We start from the raw sequence: 18643 nt of genomic DNA, 5'->3' as shown, positions 1-18643 counted from the left end.
ACTGAACCTTTTTAAGGGGTAATTTCGTTGGGATTCACCCAACCATAACACTGTAAGTAATCAACCCTTGGTTAAAATGCCCTTTTAATTTGTTATGTTGCATTTTTCATGTAGGTTTCTCAGTCTAGTGTTTTGGTTAATTATTAATCCAAGGTTACTAAGCTAATTTATTGCGTCCTCGTAAGCCAAGGTAAACATCTATTTTTAAAAAGGGGAAAAACCACACACAACCCCCCCCTAAAAAAACAAAACATTTGTGTCAATCGTTCATTCATAACAATTCTCCCCCTTTCCAGGAAAGTATTCCACAAACAATGAATCATGTTTTTTATATTTTTTTTATATGGTTTCTCTGATTTTTTTTTGTATGGTTTCTTTGCCTTCGGCATTCAATTTCCATATGTGATTTTTGTTTATAATTTAACTTTACATATTGAGGGTGATACATAAGTTGGAGAAAAGCTAAGTGTTCCAGGACTATACTCAATACACTTTCTTTTTTGCACATCATTTTTTGTTCTGATATTTTGTTGGGTTTCTTCGTCTTCGGATACATGCAATGTTCATTAGGCCCTATAGGTATTTGGGCACTCCGCCAGAAACAAACTTGTTTTGCGCGTTTATAGGGGTTTGGGCATTCCGCCGGGAATACCTCTTGCTTTCCCTCACTTTTTTGGTTAAAGGAAGATATTGTCTGGAAAACACACAGAGTTCACCCTTTTTCTGTGTAAATAATTATTGCATCATAAAATTTGAATGATTAGGGCCTACTGGAACATGAATCGTGGTGATCATTATCTCTAAATGCAAAAGAGTGGAAATATCACTCTTTGAAGAGCCATAATGAGGGACAACTCCTTTTCGAGTGGTCTTCCACTCTTTGAGATTGAAGTTTGCATCTTTTTTGAGTGATTTTCTTTCTGTCCTGGAGTGAAACCCCTCTAAAAGAGTGAAATAACCACCACCCATTTTAAAGAGCCATATGAGGGACAACTCAAAATGTAAAGAGTGGTATTTTTAACTCTTTTACATTTAGAGAATTCAATTTCCTCGATTTCAATACATTTTACAAACAAGCAACCTGTGGAAATATAATCAAATTAGGTGTATGGCAAAATACAGGTCTATGTTTCGGCAGGGATTTAAGGCCAGGGGCCAATTTCATAGAGCTGCTTAAGCAAAAAATTTGCTTAAGCACGAAAATAACTCGCTTATTTTACACATGTACCTTGCCAAATTTGTATGCCATACACATTGCTTGTGACTGGTATTTAGCTGTTGTTTACTTAGCATAACAATTGAGTGGACTCTTGGCCGGTAATCTGATTTTACTAAGCAAGGATTTTTTCGCTTAAGCAAAATTTTGTGCTTAAGCAGCTCTATGAAATTGGGCCCAGTTCATTATGCATAATTATAATATTGTTATTGCGTCGATCCAATTAAGCATTGGTGGTTTATTTGGTGAGTTGTCATCAGGCGTATTCTCAACTTTGACAGTAATACAGAGGGAAATACTCCAGAGGATTGGCACTTGAACGAGCTTTAGTGTCAGTGACTTTTTTAGAAAGATGATTTATTGTTAATAACTAAAAAATAATTTCAGTAGCTATAACAACAAGAAAGTAAAACCAACTAGCTACACGTGTGTATTCGACACGTGTAAATTTCGTCCTATGTAAAACAATGCCAAACCTCAAGGTAAGCCAAAGTACTCTTAGAAAAGCTAACTTAATCACCAAAAGCCCAAAGGAAAGAAGACAAGGAAAGTTCCGGTTTTAGATGGGAGGAAAGCCGTGGAGAATTAGTTGAGGAAAAAACCCACGCAGTCTGTTATTTAAGAACTTAAAACAAAAGTGCCCTCGATGGGATTCGAACCGGGCTCACAGAGGCGGAAGGCGAGGAAAGATACCACTACACAAACCCGAACACCGATGCATATTGCATTATAGTTATACCAAACATATTCAACAACAAAACACACAATCTCAAAGTCTGAAATTGACTTCATATTTGTCATAAAGTAAGCACTCTACAAACTAAATCTCACGTATTTGCATCTTTACCGTATGTAAAAAAGCATACTATACCCGATTAATTTGAAACAAAACACAATCAGTATTGCTGTGCAGATTGGGAAGAAATGTTATATAAGTTGCGCAAAATCAAGAAAGTATCATTTGAAGATCTCCATCAGTTACCACTGATTATGTTGATAACTCTTATCGAAACAAGCATGTACATTAACGTGCTCAAAATCCATGACAAGCATACCTCTCTTCGCTTTTTTCCACACACGATGATATTTCCACAGGTTGTTCGCTTGGTGTGTTTTGGAAACTGTGTAAAATACTTAAGTATTATCTTAAACACGTGAATATGTCCACATCACACCTGTATTGAAACAGCTTCACTTGCTCCCAGTCTGTCAAAGAATTAAACTCAAAATTATTTGGCTTGCCTGGAAAGCTATGGATGGTAGGGCTCCTCCATATCTCAAAGAAATTCTCTCACAATATACCCCTACTCGCAATCTTCACTCTACATACCAACTTCTTTTAACTGTCCCTAAAACAACCACTTCCAATGGCGACCGTGCATTTTCTGTATCTGCACACACTCTCTGGAACTCTCCTTTACATATCCGAGCTACACATTCTCTTGACATTTTCAAAACATTGCTAAAAACTTACTTATTCAATATTTCTTATGATTAACTTTCTGTTTGTTATTATTTACCACTTATTTTTGCCCACACATTTATGTAAATTTGTTTATTCAATATACTCTTATTTCTTTCTAGCTACGTAATTTGTAATATTTTTTGTTACCCTCTCTCTTTTTTATGCGCCTCGGAATAAGTTTAGTCTCCATAGGTATATTATTATTTTATTAATAATAATAGTTATTTATGACGTATACGTAATGCACCCTTTAAAGAAGCACTTTGAGCTATAAATAAACGAATATATTTCAGTGCGGAGCTGACCTGATGGTGAATATTTAAAAATGGGCAGTTGACGTAGTTCATAACTGCATGGCATGCGTGCTGTGAACAAACCCTGTGCCCCCCCCCTTTACGGTTTCAGAAAAATGCACGTTTGAAGAGGGGCTCCAAGCAGTTTTGTTATCAACTCATTTCCCAATGGATTGAGTACTATATAAAATTCAGAGGGAAATTACAAGTCTCTAGCCTCGCATTAAAGACAGTGGACACTATTGGTAATTGTCAAAGACTAGTCTTCTCAGTTGGTGTATCTCAACATTTGCATAAAATAACAAACCTGTGAAAATTTGAGCTCAATCGGTCGTCGAATTTGCGAGATAATAAGGAAAGAAAAAAAACCTCTTGTGTCACGAAGTTGTGTGCTTTCTGATGCTTGATTTCGACACCTCATATTCTAAACTTGAGGTCTCCAAATCAAATTCGTGGAAAATTACTTCTTTCTCGAAAACTACGTCACTTCAGAGGGAGCTGTTTCTCACAATGTTTTATACCATCAACCTCTCCCCATTACTCGTAATCAAGTAAGGTTTTATGATGATAATTATTTTGAGTAATTACCAATAGTGTCCACTGCCTTTAAAGGCACAGGGGTCGATTTCACAAAGAGTTCGGACTCGTCTTATATCGAGGTAGGACGAGTAACTCGTCTTAACTTAGGATTAATCTTAAGGTCTGCATGCTACAGTGCAGGGTTGGGACTCGTCCTAAAGTCCTAAGATTAGTCTTAAGTTAGGAAGAGTTTTGTGAAATCGACGGCAGGACACTATTTATGGTAACTACTCAAAATAATTGTTAGCATACAAGCTTATTTAGTAACAAATAATGGAGAGCTGTTGATAGTATAACACATCGTGAGAAACGGCTCCCTCTGAAGTAACGAAGTTTTAAAGAAAGTTTCTTACCCAAACATTAAAAGGCTTCACGCATGAAGTATTTAAATATTTTTTTAGGCATCTAAAAGCACACACATTTATTGGTGCAATGAGGTTTTTTTCTTCTTTCATTATTCTCTTGCAACTCTCGATGACCATTGATTCAAAAATTTCACAGTGCATAATGTTGGGTTACTTCACCAAATGAAAATACTGGTCTTCGCAATTACCAAAGGTGGAAAAATACCACTGTGTTTTGTACAATTTATTTCAAATTATTAGTCTGTACACTTTTCAACAGAGAATATTGTCAGTTCATTTCTAAATTTTGACGGCGACCTTCCACGGGCGCAGATATTGTTCTTTGGAATGTACGGACCCATTTGTCATTGTTGCCCAAGGACGTCATGTTTCAAAATTTCGCTCTGAAAGAGTCTTAAATAAAATGTCATTTCACACCATTCATGGTGAGGTTTTGTAATTACTTTCACGAGGATAATCGAGATAAGTGCATCACGAAATTGAGTTCAACCTTGGGGCTCCTTTTTTTATTGCAAATGTGTGTTTCAAGGAAGGCAATGAATTTTTGCTTGTTATATGGTGATTGCGTGTTTAATGTATAGTAAGGATTTTTCAAACACAATGCTAAGTGCGGAAATATGGCGCTAACGTCATCAGCTGAGATACGTGACTATTTATAAATGGTCACATAACTACGCGGTAAGCCATAGCTGCATTGAGTCCTGGGGCCAATTTCATAGAGCTGCTTAAGCAAAAAATTGCTTAAGCACGGAAATAGCTTGCTTATTTTACACATGTTAATGGCCAAATGTCACGCCGTATGCATTGCTTGTGACTGGTATTTAGCTGTTGTTTACTTAGCATAACAATTGAGTGGAGTCTTGGCCAGTAATCTGATTTTACTAAGCAAGGATTTTTGTGCTTAAGCAAAATTTTGTGCTTAAGCAGCTCTATGAAATTGGGCCCTGGGCTCAATTTCATAGAGCAAGTAAGCACAAACACTTGCTAAGCACAGACAAAATTGCTTAACAGAAATATGTTACCAGCCAAAATTACATTTACGTTTTCATTGTAGTGCCTGGTGCCCCAATCGATTGTCGCTTATCAAATAAAATTGATGAGTAGTTATTTCTGCTTAACAGCTTTATGAAATTGGGCAAGCTTGAAACTTTGGCTTACCCTTACGAAACTCAATCATCTATAAATCATTGCATTGTTGTGCATATTCAAACCAGCCCATAAACTTTGGGTCAGCCATGCTAGATTACTTATCAATTATTTGTGGAGTTTGGGATTGTTAGGATTTTGAGTTTGTTTGATTTTTTTTTTTTTTTTTTTTTTTTTGGGGGGGGGGAATCTAGAAATAACATGTCTTTCAATACTTATTCGATGGGCAATTCTGTAATATTTTATCGAATTATTTTTCTTCTGTTTCTCTGGTTTCCAGGAAGACAAATGATGGAGGTGCTGTCAATGATCCCCAGGTCAATAATTTTACCAAAAAGGCCGCAAAACGATTTGAAAATCGTAGTCCTCCATTCACTGGGAACTCTGAGACTTGTGATGGTACCTCTTGCCCGACTCGGAACCGATACAGTCAGTACAGTATGGATACGTCAAACGAGGACTTCACTCTGAGTGTGGTCAATCCAGCATCCAGCGAGGGGCTGTTTGGGGTACAAGTTTTGCGGCAGCGGGTTCCTTTCAGATTAAGCACGATTCGGGTGAGTGTTTTTTACATTGCTATCTGATATCACCTTTGAAGGATTTTCTCCTCTAGTATTTCTGTCATTAATTTCTGTCAAAGACCAGTCTTCTCACTTGGTGTATCTCAACATATGCATAAAACCTGTGAAAATTTGAGCTCAATTGGTCGTCGGAGTTGCGAGATAATAATGAAAGAAAATACACCCTAGTCACACGAAGTTGTGTGCTTCCAGATGCTTGATTTCGAGAAAATCTAATTCTGATGTCTCGAAATCAAATTCGTGGAAAATTACTTTTTTTTCTCGAAAACTAAGTTACTTCAGAGGGAGCCGTTTCTCACATTGTTTCATACTGTCAACAGCTCCCCATTACTCGTCACCAAGTAAGGTTTTATGCTCATCATTATTTTGAGTAACCATTAGTGTCTAGTGTCTTTAGGGTATCCATTTTGAATGTGTATGGGAGACAACTCACCCAGAAAAACTAACAAGGCAAACACTCTAGCTGAACCTTCATTTTTGACCCACATTTCAAAAGTGAAACTTTTAGTTTTTAGTTTGATTCTTTAAATTGTCATGCAACTCATAAAGCGTTTACCGTGTCCGTTCGTCTGTGTGGGTGTGTTTGTACACGCCCATACACAATCAAACTGGGTACATACAAAAAAAGACAATAAATGGTCCCCGATTGTGAGAAGTTTTCAATTTTCTGTTGGTCACTTTCAGAAAAGGTCAGCTCAAATAACGCAAACAGTCGCTTTTAAGTTGTTGTGGTTGTTGCTGTTAATGGTTGCATGCAAGCGTGTTTAAATTGTTTGGCTATTGGTTTTCACTGAGCTCCAATGGAGTTCGTTTCCCCCCACTTGCTTCTACCACTCCGGCCTCGAAACATAATGATGCATCCTTTAAACTGAATTGAAATAAATGTACATAATATACATATTACGTTGTATTTGCACACAATGACATTTTCCGAGCAGATGGTACGCTTCAACGCTTTATTTATTTTCCCATTGGGATTTGTGATTCGTTGATTAGTCTTTCAACGTTTATCCGCTCAGTTTAATTCCCCAAAGTATTGGCCCCAAATTAGATTCTGATTTCCTTTTTGTGCATGTTGCCTTTATATTGAAAAAACCAAGTGTGTCCCTGTCCTCACTCAGGCGTTACCATGGCAACGAATCTTGCCTTTCTTTCATCTTGATGTGTGGTGATTAAGGTATTCGAGATACTTAGCTAATATAGTTATAGAGTTTGATTATTCATGGTGGAAAAATGAACAATGCCCTTCATGAAAACAAAAATCTTCAGACTGGCGCAGGCACAGTGCGATGTTCTTAGTTGCAATATTTTCTTTTACTTTTCACTACAATTTTAGATTTTTTTATTTTACACCTCATGAAGGAATCCAGCGATTAACTGTCATTTCCATACTTGTCATTATTTTGCTAATTACTGTTTCTAGTGTTTTTGTCTTGTGCGCCTTGGATGCCATAGTTTCTCAAATTTAAGAAGCACATCTATATGTGCGCTTTATAAATCTCTAATTATTATTATTATTATTATTATTATTTATTTTTAACTCTTTTAAATGAGCAAGGTCTGGGAAGTCCCCCATTTTTTCTGTGACAGTTAAAACAAAAATGCTTTGCCTTTCCCTGGATGGCCTCTGCTGGTTGTAATTATTGTATTGTCAAAAAATGTGGATAAATAAATATATGCTAACTCTTGCATCAATCAAAAAGACACGAGTGAAGGATCTATCATGAAAGCATTCAATCCAATGGTGGACTGGGAACGGTGGGGGTAATAGCTGATTGTTCACAGAAAAGGCAAGAACACGGCTGACCGAGGGAACTAATAAAGGGACAAAAAAAAACACGAATATTGACAAAAAGATGGCAGTTTTCTTAATTTATTTGTGTAAGGGCCCTGTCACACCAGGCAAATTTTACAGGCAACCAACTGCAGTGCATGCTGCCGGAGTACTTTGGTAGCACATCGGCCATAATTCGAAAATTTTCTTACGATCCATAAGAATCATATTTTGAACATTCAAATGTGAATGGATTCTCTTCATGGAGATTGACTGAAACTGGTTGCCTTTAAATAGCCTCCAGTACCAAGTGTTACCTCACGCTATTTGTTGTGTGTCTCACAGAGTGGTAGCCTGGGGACTAGGCTTGCAGTCACGACCAATCAGTTTTATTTACCTACCAGGGACTTACGTTAGGAAGGAGCAGGCTCAGTGTTAGTGCTGCTCAGTGTATTTACTATCGTTGTCATGTAATGAGTGTCCGTTTAACGGAATTGGACACCTTTGATAATTGTCAAAGATCAGTATTCTCACTTGGTGTATATCAACATTATGCATAACATAACAAATCTGTGAAAGTTTGAACTCAATTGGTCATCAAAGTTGCGAGAGAAAAATGAAAGAAAAAACACCTTTGTTGCATAAATTAGTTTGCTTTCCAGATGCCTAAAACGGGCTTCAGGCCTGAAGTATTTTTTAGATTCAATTGAATGAGAAACTACATCTTGTTAAAAAACTACGTTGTTTCAGAGGGAGCCGTTTCTCACAATGCTTTACACTATTAACTGCTCTCCATTGCTCGTACCAAGTTAGTTTTTATGCTAACAATTATTTTGTGTAATTACCAAAGGTGTCCAGTGCCTTTAAAGGAACACGTTAATTTCGGATTTTGGCTATGAAAAGCGTTTGTTATGAAATGGATGGTCTTTCAAAAGTATAATATAATGTTCGATATGTCCCTTTAAATTCTGAAAGCACCACTGTTGGGTTTTACTTGTCCTTTGCGTCCGTTGTCCGTTAGGCGTATACGTAATTTCTGCGGATTTTCTTTTGTAAAAGTTACGTCAACATTATTGGTTGGAAAAATGATGTGTTGTTTTAAGTGAATGCTTTATATATATATGTTATTTTTGCATCGGGATAAAGCCTTGTATTAGTTGTTCACCCTTTTACCGATGTATACTCAGTGTATGTCTGACGTATTGCATCACAGTACTGGCAGACGATGCTATATGATATCTGCAGTTGAATAGCCCCTTGATTACAATTTTTGAGTGAAATCCAAATTGTTCGAACATTTTGAAGAGATACATGATAACAAATAACTGAATACAGTTTTGTTTAACCATCTTTTATTTTATTTACCTTTTCGCTCCATAATAATTATGTTGTCAAAACACAACAAGCCATTTTGGATAACATTGACATGTAAATTGAATAATCAATGAGATTGAAATAATTGTTCTGTTTAATGTCCGGCCCCGCCCTCGCTCCATACATAATAGACACCATGGCAACATGTAAACACTGGGAACCATCAGTGCGCTAGCTAGCATGTACGTTCAGAGTTCAACAGATCAGATTGTACATGTATCATAGGATATAGTATTTGCCTTAGTAACATTGGGTAATTGATGGGTGTTGCTATGGCTACGACGCACCGTTGTGCAAGTCGGTACCATGGTAACTTATTCAGTGGCTGTCACATTGGAAGCTACCTGTGAGTGATCTGCAGCGTTGTCAAAAGAGCAATGTTTGCCATTCACGTCAACTGATGGTTTATTATGGACATGTACTTTATCATGGGAGGACAGAATTGAATTTCAGCTTGCTCATCGTTAAATCTTATTTCAACATTTTACTCTGTCGTAAAAGGATGCTCTAGACACTAAATTTAGTATTCCACTGCAAGAGAAGGGAAAACACATTGTTTTGTCTCTCAAAAATGGCCGGATGGATTGATAAGATCTTTTGTTATTTTGTTTATCAAATAATAATAAAACATGGGAAACCAATAATTGCAACATGTAATAACTGTGACTGGTTTCCTGCTCTTTACTGCTAAGCAGAAAGTTTGTATGCCTTTAAGCTGCTCCATAACATTGGGTTAAGAGATACCCGTTTCAGTCTTAGGCCCTTTTCGAAACCACTGCTCCGGCTCTAGATTCGGCTCAGGTTAGCTTGTACCCGCAGTTGTTTTGCGATTGCGCGTGCTTTTATTTGCGTACAGGGCTCAGATGAGAGAACAGAGCCTGAAGCCGAATCCAAAGCCGAAGTCGTGGTTTCGAAAAGGCCCGATGTATTTTGGTCGTAGCTGTGAACGATAGCTACTATTATAATTTTGGAATGGATACTCTGTGTGGTTTGCTTGACTGATGAAACCAAAGCTGGATTATCAGGGAGGTTCTGTTGATTCTGAAAAGGGATCCCCAGTCTTCTTAAAGAGTCAAGCTTGTGAGGATTAGGTGTTGTACTTTCACTAGAATCCCAGTCTAATCCAATATCGTCGAGCGCCATCAATCTAGTTCAAAGACACTCAGAGAAACACAGAAAGTTCAATAGTTGTGAACAAGCATTCTTAAGAATCAACCAATAAGAGGTGTGAGGTAAACCAGTTTTTTTAAGTTGAATTGACAAATGTTTTTGTTCTTTTATTTTTTTCGGGGGGGGGGGGGGGGGTAGGGCCTATGGCTTGTTAGTTTCAATGTATAGAATAACCAAAGAAGTAAAGACAATTCTGTGGGTTGTCAGGATATTTTGTTTCATAACAAACACACATTTTTTATGAAAGGAGGGTTTGTGGTTGTGTTAAAAAGCGGTCCTTATTATAGGGCTTATGGTGTAGCATACATGTACTTTTCAACCCGTTTTAACTAGTGGATGTAAAGTAATGTTTGCTAAATCTCATGTGATTCTGAATTTTAGTATTTTCATTGTTGTTTTCAATAAATGTAGATTATTTCCAGTGCATTTTGTTGTTTTTATCTTTTAGTCTAAAGTCCCTCCGGCCTTTTATATAGGGGCCCGAAGATAAGCTATCTTTAGGCAACCATTATCAATATCAATCCCTAAACAACAAAAAAGGGTGAAAAGGGGAAAGAAACAAAAATAGGAACAAAGGACATTATATGTTGGAAGGTAGTGTTAAGCAACCTTAATATTGATCTTAAAAAATATCCGCACCGGTAAGTTTACACGGTGTGTGTGCCCTTTAAAGGAGTCAACCCACCACGTCTTAGCGACTCCAAACTCTGCTTAAGGGCTTCCCTTAAATCCCACCCAGCCTCAGAAATGATTAGCTTTGATTTAATGAATTTTGCTCGAGTCGAGATTTGATCTTCCAGTCCAGACTCTTCAAGGGTACCTAACCCCCCTTCCTCCCTCCCACCTTAAATCTTATTGACGGGAAAAAATATTTCATTCTGATACAACCCAGAGAACGTCGGGAAAACAAATAAACACTCGGAGACATTTAGAAAAAAACAAGTATTTTGATTGCTGGGGGCTAGTTCCTTATGGTTTTTGAATGGCAAATGCTCTTATCTTCCCAATCTCTTAGATAACATTGAGAGGCGAGCGTGCCAGCCTTACGACGAGCAATGTTGAGGCCTTCAAGATTTCACAAGGAAGCAACCTCTCCCGCCATTGCAGAGCAGAGACCATTCAGGTATTTTTTTTAAAAGCTCAATTTTTATTTTGCGAGGGTCAGAAAATTGGGGCAATGCATTACCCTACATCCCTCATGAGAGATGATTGCTAGTCTTTAAAATAACCCGACCTTTCCTTTAGTAACCCTGACATCTGTTCCAAGGTATTAAGTATATTGAACGTACATCATCACATTCTTTTGATAGTACTTTGTTCTTTTTATATAGCGCACATAATTATATAGCGCACATCCTAATGGCTAGATCAAGGTATTATCCCTGTTCATCAGGCATACTTAGTCCGTTCCTCAAACTTTCTCACCTCACTGGGGAGCATACAACCCCCAACTCCTTATAATCAAGCACACCTTTAAAGCCCACCTGCGATATCTTTATTGAATGTTTGCTTACATTAAAACAAAAAGAAGTTACTACAGTTCATGTGCTGTTTTGTTTTAAACGTCCTTTATGTCTCTTGGTACTTTTTTGAAATGCAATTGATTAAAGATACCACCATTTTAGACGGAAAAGTTCTTTTGTACAGTTACTATTATACGACTGGTTTTTTTTTTTTAGCATTCTTAGAAAACAAAATCTTCAAATGATTAATTGAATGACCGCACTCAAACCACACAATGTCTTTCTATGGAAATTAATGTGCAGAGCCACAGGGGCAGGGTCCACAAAAGCAAACCTGGTAGCTTCACTTATTGGCGAAATGTTAATTAAGAGTAATAATTCTTGATCAACCTCCTGCGTCTGACAACGCTGTGTACACAGCCACACTGTGTACTTTACCACTTGTACTTTGCTTCGCATATTTGCCAAACCGATTACGTCGCATCTCCCGGCGAGCTCGCTCTCTCCATTATACATCAATAATTTTTTTTATTTGAGAACCAGAAATTGTTCAGGTTGTTTTGATGGCACATTGTCGATAGAGGGCGCTGTTTTTTGCAAGGTAATTTTGTTACGGAGCTGGGTAAAGCTTCTACCTCTACTCACCAGCCGTCGATTTCACCAAACTCTTCCTAACTTATGATTAATCTTTGGACTTGGGACGATTTAAGTTCTTTAACAATAGCAGCTAGGATCCTAAGTTAGGACGAGTAACTCGGTTTAACTCGCGATAGGATTAATCCTAGCGTTTCGTGAAATCGGCTGCTGGATCTCAAGTTAGGTTACATGTGGGTGATACAGTTTTGTCATAGGATATTCTGTCAGAACAAGTGTATATAATGACACTTTTGTGTAATTTTATTCAACCTCAATGAACATGACGTGTTTAGAAAAGACATGATACTGCTCTATGCAGTAGCCATGTTCCAATTTCTAAAACCTGCTTAACTGTGGATGTTGTGCACCCCTCCCCCCCCCGCGCTAACATAAAATAAATAAATGAACACAAAAAATTAGCATAATATAAATAAAAACCAAAATAAAAAATACCTTAATAATAAATAGTACCATAAATAAAATTAGTGAAACAAAATAATAGCACTAAGCCCCAAATTTCACAGATTATATATCATATCATATAGTTGATCCAAAAAAAAGTAAACACTGTCTGCGACTTTTGTTGATTACACCTTTAGTGTCGTGTTATTATGTATGCATATTTTAACACTATTGACAAACTTCTTCCTGTGTGTGCATCAGATGGTCAGACTTACATACTGCAAGGATGGTTAGGCACATTGCAACATGTTCCTGGTCCCTTTTGATATTATCACAGACCCATTACTCCTCTCAATTCACTCAACTGTAAGGAAATAAATCACAAAAAAGAACATGTGCAAGTTTTTCTTGCATTCATTCTGCAATAATGTATAGAAAATGTAATGAAAGTATTAGTTAAAATGATTAATAACGAAGTTACAAATTCACAATCGTCACATTTGTTATAACATAAAGATTAATGTGATTATATGATGGGACATGACTATTATAGTACATGTACTTGTAAAACTTACAGGTACAACGGTTGTATACATATCTTTTGGGAGGTGTGTGACTCTTAGAAGAACTGGAATTATGGTCTCGACGTTTCAGACAGTTTACCGAGTATACTCTGCTCATCGTCAGAATGCAGAAATTGAAACGAGACCACAACGGCTCTTTTCAGAGCCAGCACTCCTTCCAGAAAGAGATTTACACATGGTTTTACCTGCAGGTTTACTTGAACAGTCGATTCTTGTGATAGGAAGATCCTGATGTGACTGTCATATAACAGAACGTTTGCTATGTGAGGACAGCAAAACAAAGAAACACAACGCAGAAATGAGATTCGGGGCTTTAGAATGTACTCTTTGTAAGCAGAGCCTCTTTAAAACGAGGGTTTATTAAAATAGTTTTTACGTGATAATGATCGTCCACACCATGAACAACATAAATTTGGTGGTGTTATTCGTGTTAAACCTGGCTGGAATGACCACACTCCTCCAAAAGGCATGCTGTATTAAATAAAATGAAAAAACACCTTCCCCCAAAAATCCTAAGTGGTTCCCTTTAAGAGTGTGTGTATTAAACATTTGTCACTTGGCATAGCCTAGATGAAAAAACAAGACCGATGCTGTGAAAACAGCCCCTAGGGTTTCAGTGTAGAATTAATATATCCTCGTATTTGGTTCAGCTTGGTCACCTTTTCGATGGGCGATGTGTCAGGAGAAACTTATTCTGCCAGCCTCTCGCGATTAAAGTCTAAATTTGTTATGCTGCGTAATTGTAAACGACAAGACCACGGAATAAATTAGACGCTGAATTTGCAGGAAAAATATGTGAGGTTTTCTTAACTTTCAAGTGCGCGGTGGTTGAATGTTACTGTATGGTGGTTATTATGCTGGTTTGTAACCTACAATCCCGGCCATATCTCGTTGCCCCCCTGCCCCCTTTCAATTTTTGGTTCCAATTGCCGGTCTTCTTCTTAGTTACCAGTCAACATTGAACGGGGGTCGGGGAGAAATTAATTATTGTCTTTGGGAAGTGGACACGGCATGGTTTTATATAACGTTAGGAATGTGTGGCCCAAGCATTTTGGCCGGGATTGAAGTTGTTTTCTGAGATTTGCCTTGCTGGACATGACCTTGAAAGAATGAACGCACCATTTTGTCATAAATGTAGCTTTGAGTCAATCTAAATGTTTCTATGTGTGGACAATTATTAGCGTGAATGTCTTGGAGAACTGTTTGGATTAGACTCAAATAGCACAAGTGCCCTAAGATGTTTCCGTATATAGATAGAGTGTATGCTGGAATTCAAGATTTTCTTGAAATCGAGAACTGCAAACTGCTGCGCAATCAGATCAATCTTTCAGGGTATTCTTGCTATTACGTAGAGACGTTCAGGTGGTTTTCAAAGAATTATTTCTTATTGCCCAATGGTGAAATGATATGATTTGATTTTGCAAAATGCCAATCGTTGAAAATGTTTTTTTTTTAACCGGGACATTACTAGGCAGGCTATTCTTGATGCAGGCTTCTGAGAGCCATATCATCCTGCAGTGAGAGAAGAGAATATCGGAACTCGGTCATGTTTGTACATGAATTCAAGTTGACATGGACCACTTGCTGTGGATCCAATTACAGCGATGCTACACCATTGGTTGAGTTACTATAAAATGGATAACTTTTCTAAACTAGACACCATTACTAATGGACCGTTATATTATGACGTCATCACGCTGCCATACTATAGTGCTGTATAGCACAGTTCTTCATGTAGTTTCTTCCTTAGGAGTTTGATGTAATCCTTTATAGGGGATATCTAGCTTTCTGTCCTTGTTTGGGGCTGCCATAAACACCTTAAAATTTGTTCATCCCTCCTGAATTGTCCTGATGTTTATTTTATCTATACATCAATCGGTGTTACCGCACACTGAATATACATTGATCCTCTCCATGCAATGCATTGAAACCCACTGTTATTTTGTTGTTTTTTACTTTTCAGCTATTAACAGTAATGTACATGTATGATGATACCTTCAGTTATTATAAAGCGGTAACTTTTATTTCAGGTAGATGACCAACAGTTGGTTCTTGAGTCAGAAGAGCTGAATGGAGACATGGCAGTGTGTCGCAATGACCGGGGTATGTCATCCTCTTTATTTTTCACAAAACATATTTCCACCACTCGTGTTATGTTCTTAATTATTTGAATAACTGCAAGTCTGTGATATATTATATAACTGCAATTCTGGTAGGCCTACATGAGTGTGTGGATGGAGGTTTCCAAAAAGCACCGAATTGAGATCTAACAAAAATATGAAACAAAACATGAATTTAGTTTTTTGTTTTTTGAATGTTTTGGTTTTACCCATACACAGATGTGTTTTACCGTATAACGAACTGGGAAAACACTACACACACGGGCATATTACAGGCATGATAGTCTCTCTACTTTAGTCTGAATTTCGATTTATTTTTTTTGCCCTTGAAAAAGTCAGACAAATTGTGCACATGTAGGTCAACCTTTGCACTCTATAAAATTGACCTACTTTTTTTTTCCAAGGAACAAAATATCATGCGTGATATTACTGGGGTGGGATTTGAACCCACGGGCATTGCCATTCTAGAGCAGATGTCTTCCCACTAGACCACCGAGATCGCTCGGTAGCTAGAGGGAGCTCGAATCCTACACCGATAACATGAAAACGAGAATAATGTAATAACGTATTGATTGGTGAAACTATAGGATATATTATAGGGTTTTTTAAAAGCTGTTGTCATCTTGTGCTTCTGCTCTTTTTATTCTGGAATGTAAATTTGTTTTCTTGTAAAGTGTAAACGTGCAGCTACTCTTTTGTAGCAGCTTACCCCGTGTTTTAATATGAACAAACCGGGAAAATGCTAATCAATCTGTGATTTGAAAGAACAGAAATTTTACTTGTCAATAGCACTTTGCACAAAATGCTAAAAATAGAAGCTTCGTACAGACAACGTGTCAAATTTCACTAAGGTTGGCGCGTTATGTGACTCGTGTGGGCTTTGCTGTACTGTGGTCTGGCACGACGATACGGCGATCACATGAATGTGGTAGAATGTTTGTCTGATGTCCTGGTATTATTTTTAGCAATAGTGACGTCAATAGTGCGTAGTTCTATTCATAGCCTTACAATATGTCTTGAAGTTCAAGTGCTATTTATAAGTAACTTTTATACCGATTTGCATTTCTTTGGCGTATGTCGCCCTGCTCCCCCAAGACTACAAAAATAGTCAAGCTCCTGCCAAAAGTTGCTGTACTTTTAATTACTGTCCTTTTCATTCAGAGTTGAAATGAATATAAATATAACAATATAAATATAAATTTGAATGAGGACGTTAAAATTTATATTAATATACGTGCACAAATTTATGTTGTAATTTTGAAAAGGTTAAATTCTAAAATACAATGCAAACAGTACGTCTGACTGCAAGGGAAAAATATGAAGATATAAAAAATTGTTTTGCTTTTATTGTGATTCATTGGGTAACACAAATCATAACCAATTATTCTCATCTCCACTTGATACTATAATATTAAGCTATTGTTTGGGTACGTTTATGCCAGCAAACCATCGAAAATCATTTCTGCTGTGACGGTCTTTCTTATGTTTAATTGTTCAATATACGCACTCCTACTTACATCCCCCATTCCAATTTGCTCTATTAAGGTAGATATTTTGTTTGAGTGTGTATATTTCTGTCCTCTCAATAGTGTAACGTTGTAATCAATTGTCTCTAACTTAAGGCCCTGTCACAAGGTGTGACAGGTCCTTAATAATGGTTTTATTTCTAATATGTGCGAACGGAAAAAATAAATTTCTGTATATTTGTGACGTGGCCAATATCGATTCTAGTTCTAATTTTAGCTCTAAAGAACGTGTTTGTCATGTAAATTTTTATAGTGTGTGTTTTGCGGTCGCAGAGGAGATCTTACCCTTTTTTCAATTTTGTCTCCTTTTTATCAGTATAGTGGGGTTGATTTACTCTGGGTTCGCCTGACGCTTATTATTTTGTATTTTATTCTGTATAATTTGTATTTTTGTAATGCAATGTTTTTACTAAATTTTTGCTACTTTTTTAACAGTTTTGTATTTAAAAAAAAACATATTGCTAATTTTGCTCATGTTTTTTTAATCCGGCATTTTAATGTTTTTCTTGACTTTTCAGCGCTTTCAAACAGTGTTAAAGCGCTTTATAAATGCATTTAAGTTAAGTAAAGTTAAGTGTTTGTCTTCATGTTGTTTTCCTCTTCATTGTCCTTGTTGCTAGGGTTGTGGCTTGAATGTGATCCCGCAGCAGATAGACAGAGAAGAGTGCTCTCCAATCTCGGCCCGGCTAGAAGAATCGCTGAGGATAAATTTCTCATTGTAACGGGTAAGTTCATCCCTCCATCGGAGAGAGCTAGTCTGGGTCAACCCCTTACACTGATAAATTACTCTTTTCTACAAAACGATCTCTTGTGTGTAGAATCTCTCTCACCCCCCCCCCCCCCTCCACCCCATCAGTACAAAGTCATGTGGGCTGGATGCATACACACAGAAACCATTATGGGGTTTGACATTTGCCTTGCTAGTAGAGTCAATATCATATTTCGGTCGTATCTGATGTATTTTCCGGAGTCGTAGAATTTTGATGTCTACACAGAGTAACTCTACACCATGTGACCCTTTTATTCCAAAGCATTTTTTTTCTCTCCGACCGATAATTTTCCAAGCCGAGTGTTCCCGGCCCCATCATGCCCTGCAGTTTGCTTGCAGGAACTGTGCCACTGTGCAGCTACATTGATAAATATTAAAGTAAACAAATATCAAAGCCATACAGTCTAAAAAAACATTCTGTCACCAATGTAACTTATTTTTTTAAATGTAGCTTCTACTTGTATAAAGGAAAATATTCTCTGACAATTTCCACAATAAAAAACATGCGACCATATGTTCCTGTTAGTTTTAACAGTTGATACTTTAGTTTTGTTTAAGCATTGCTTCACGCTGAGAGAAGGGCCCATATTCATAGAGCTGCTTAAGCACACAAGTAGCTAAGCACCAGAATGTTGTTATTACCACAGTAAGGATACCATCCAAACTACCATGTCACATGTACAATTTGTGATTGATAAGCAGTTAATTGTTAAGTAGTTTTTCTTCTAGATGGTCAATATTTTCTACTTAAGCAGCCCTACGAAACTGGGCCCTGGGCCCAAGTTTAAAAAAGGCAGAAAATACCGATCGACAAATTTTCTTATAAGCAAGAACTGAGTCGGGCACCAGCCACAACATGGCAAATTTAATGTTATTTGGGCTGGTAACCTGATTGTGCTGAGCAAAACTATTCTGTGTTCAGACAGTTCTTGTGCTTACAGGCTTTATTAAGTTGGGCCCTGGGTCAGAACTACTTTTTGATTACGCGAAAATGCCATGGTATTGAAAAGAATCCAGGGATGGCTGATATCTAAAGCGCTTCATGTCAGTGAACCTATATCACCTACCAGCTAAACAGTTCACTTCGCTCATGCTCTAAGTACCAGGATTCTTACAAAAACCTCTACCATGTTTTTTCATCTGCCGAAAGTCTTTATGTACGGAAGCAAAATAAAACAAA

General features: G+C 37.3%; 1 protein-coding gene across 1 annotated transcript in view; it reads left to right on the top strand.

The window, feature by feature from the left end:
* The window catches only part of LOC139946113 (uncharacterized), a 44434-nt gene that overhangs the window by 15159 nt on the left and 10632 nt on the right, over window positions 1-18643 (top strand). Inside the window, exons 23-26 of the mRNA XM_071943762.1 lie at window positions 5345-5621; window positions 10979-11086; window positions 15079-15151; window positions 17315-17419. Of these exons, the coding sequence (XP_071799863.1) occupies window positions 5345-5621; window positions 10979-11086; window positions 15079-15151; window positions 17315-17419 (563 nt within the window). The remainder of the gene's footprint in view (window positions 1-5344; window positions 5622-10978; window positions 11087-15078; window positions 15152-17314; window positions 17420-18643) is intronic.

Source organism: Asterias amurensis, chromosome 1, assembly GCF_032118995.1.
Source record: "Asterias amurensis chromosome 1, ASM3211899v1".
Classification (NCBI taxonomy): Eukaryota; Metazoa; Echinodermata; class Asteroidea; order Forcipulatida; family Asteriidae; genus Asterias; species Asterias amurensis.
Note: the sequence above shows the minus strand (reverse complement) of the source record. Positions and strands in the feature narration are given on the sequence as shown.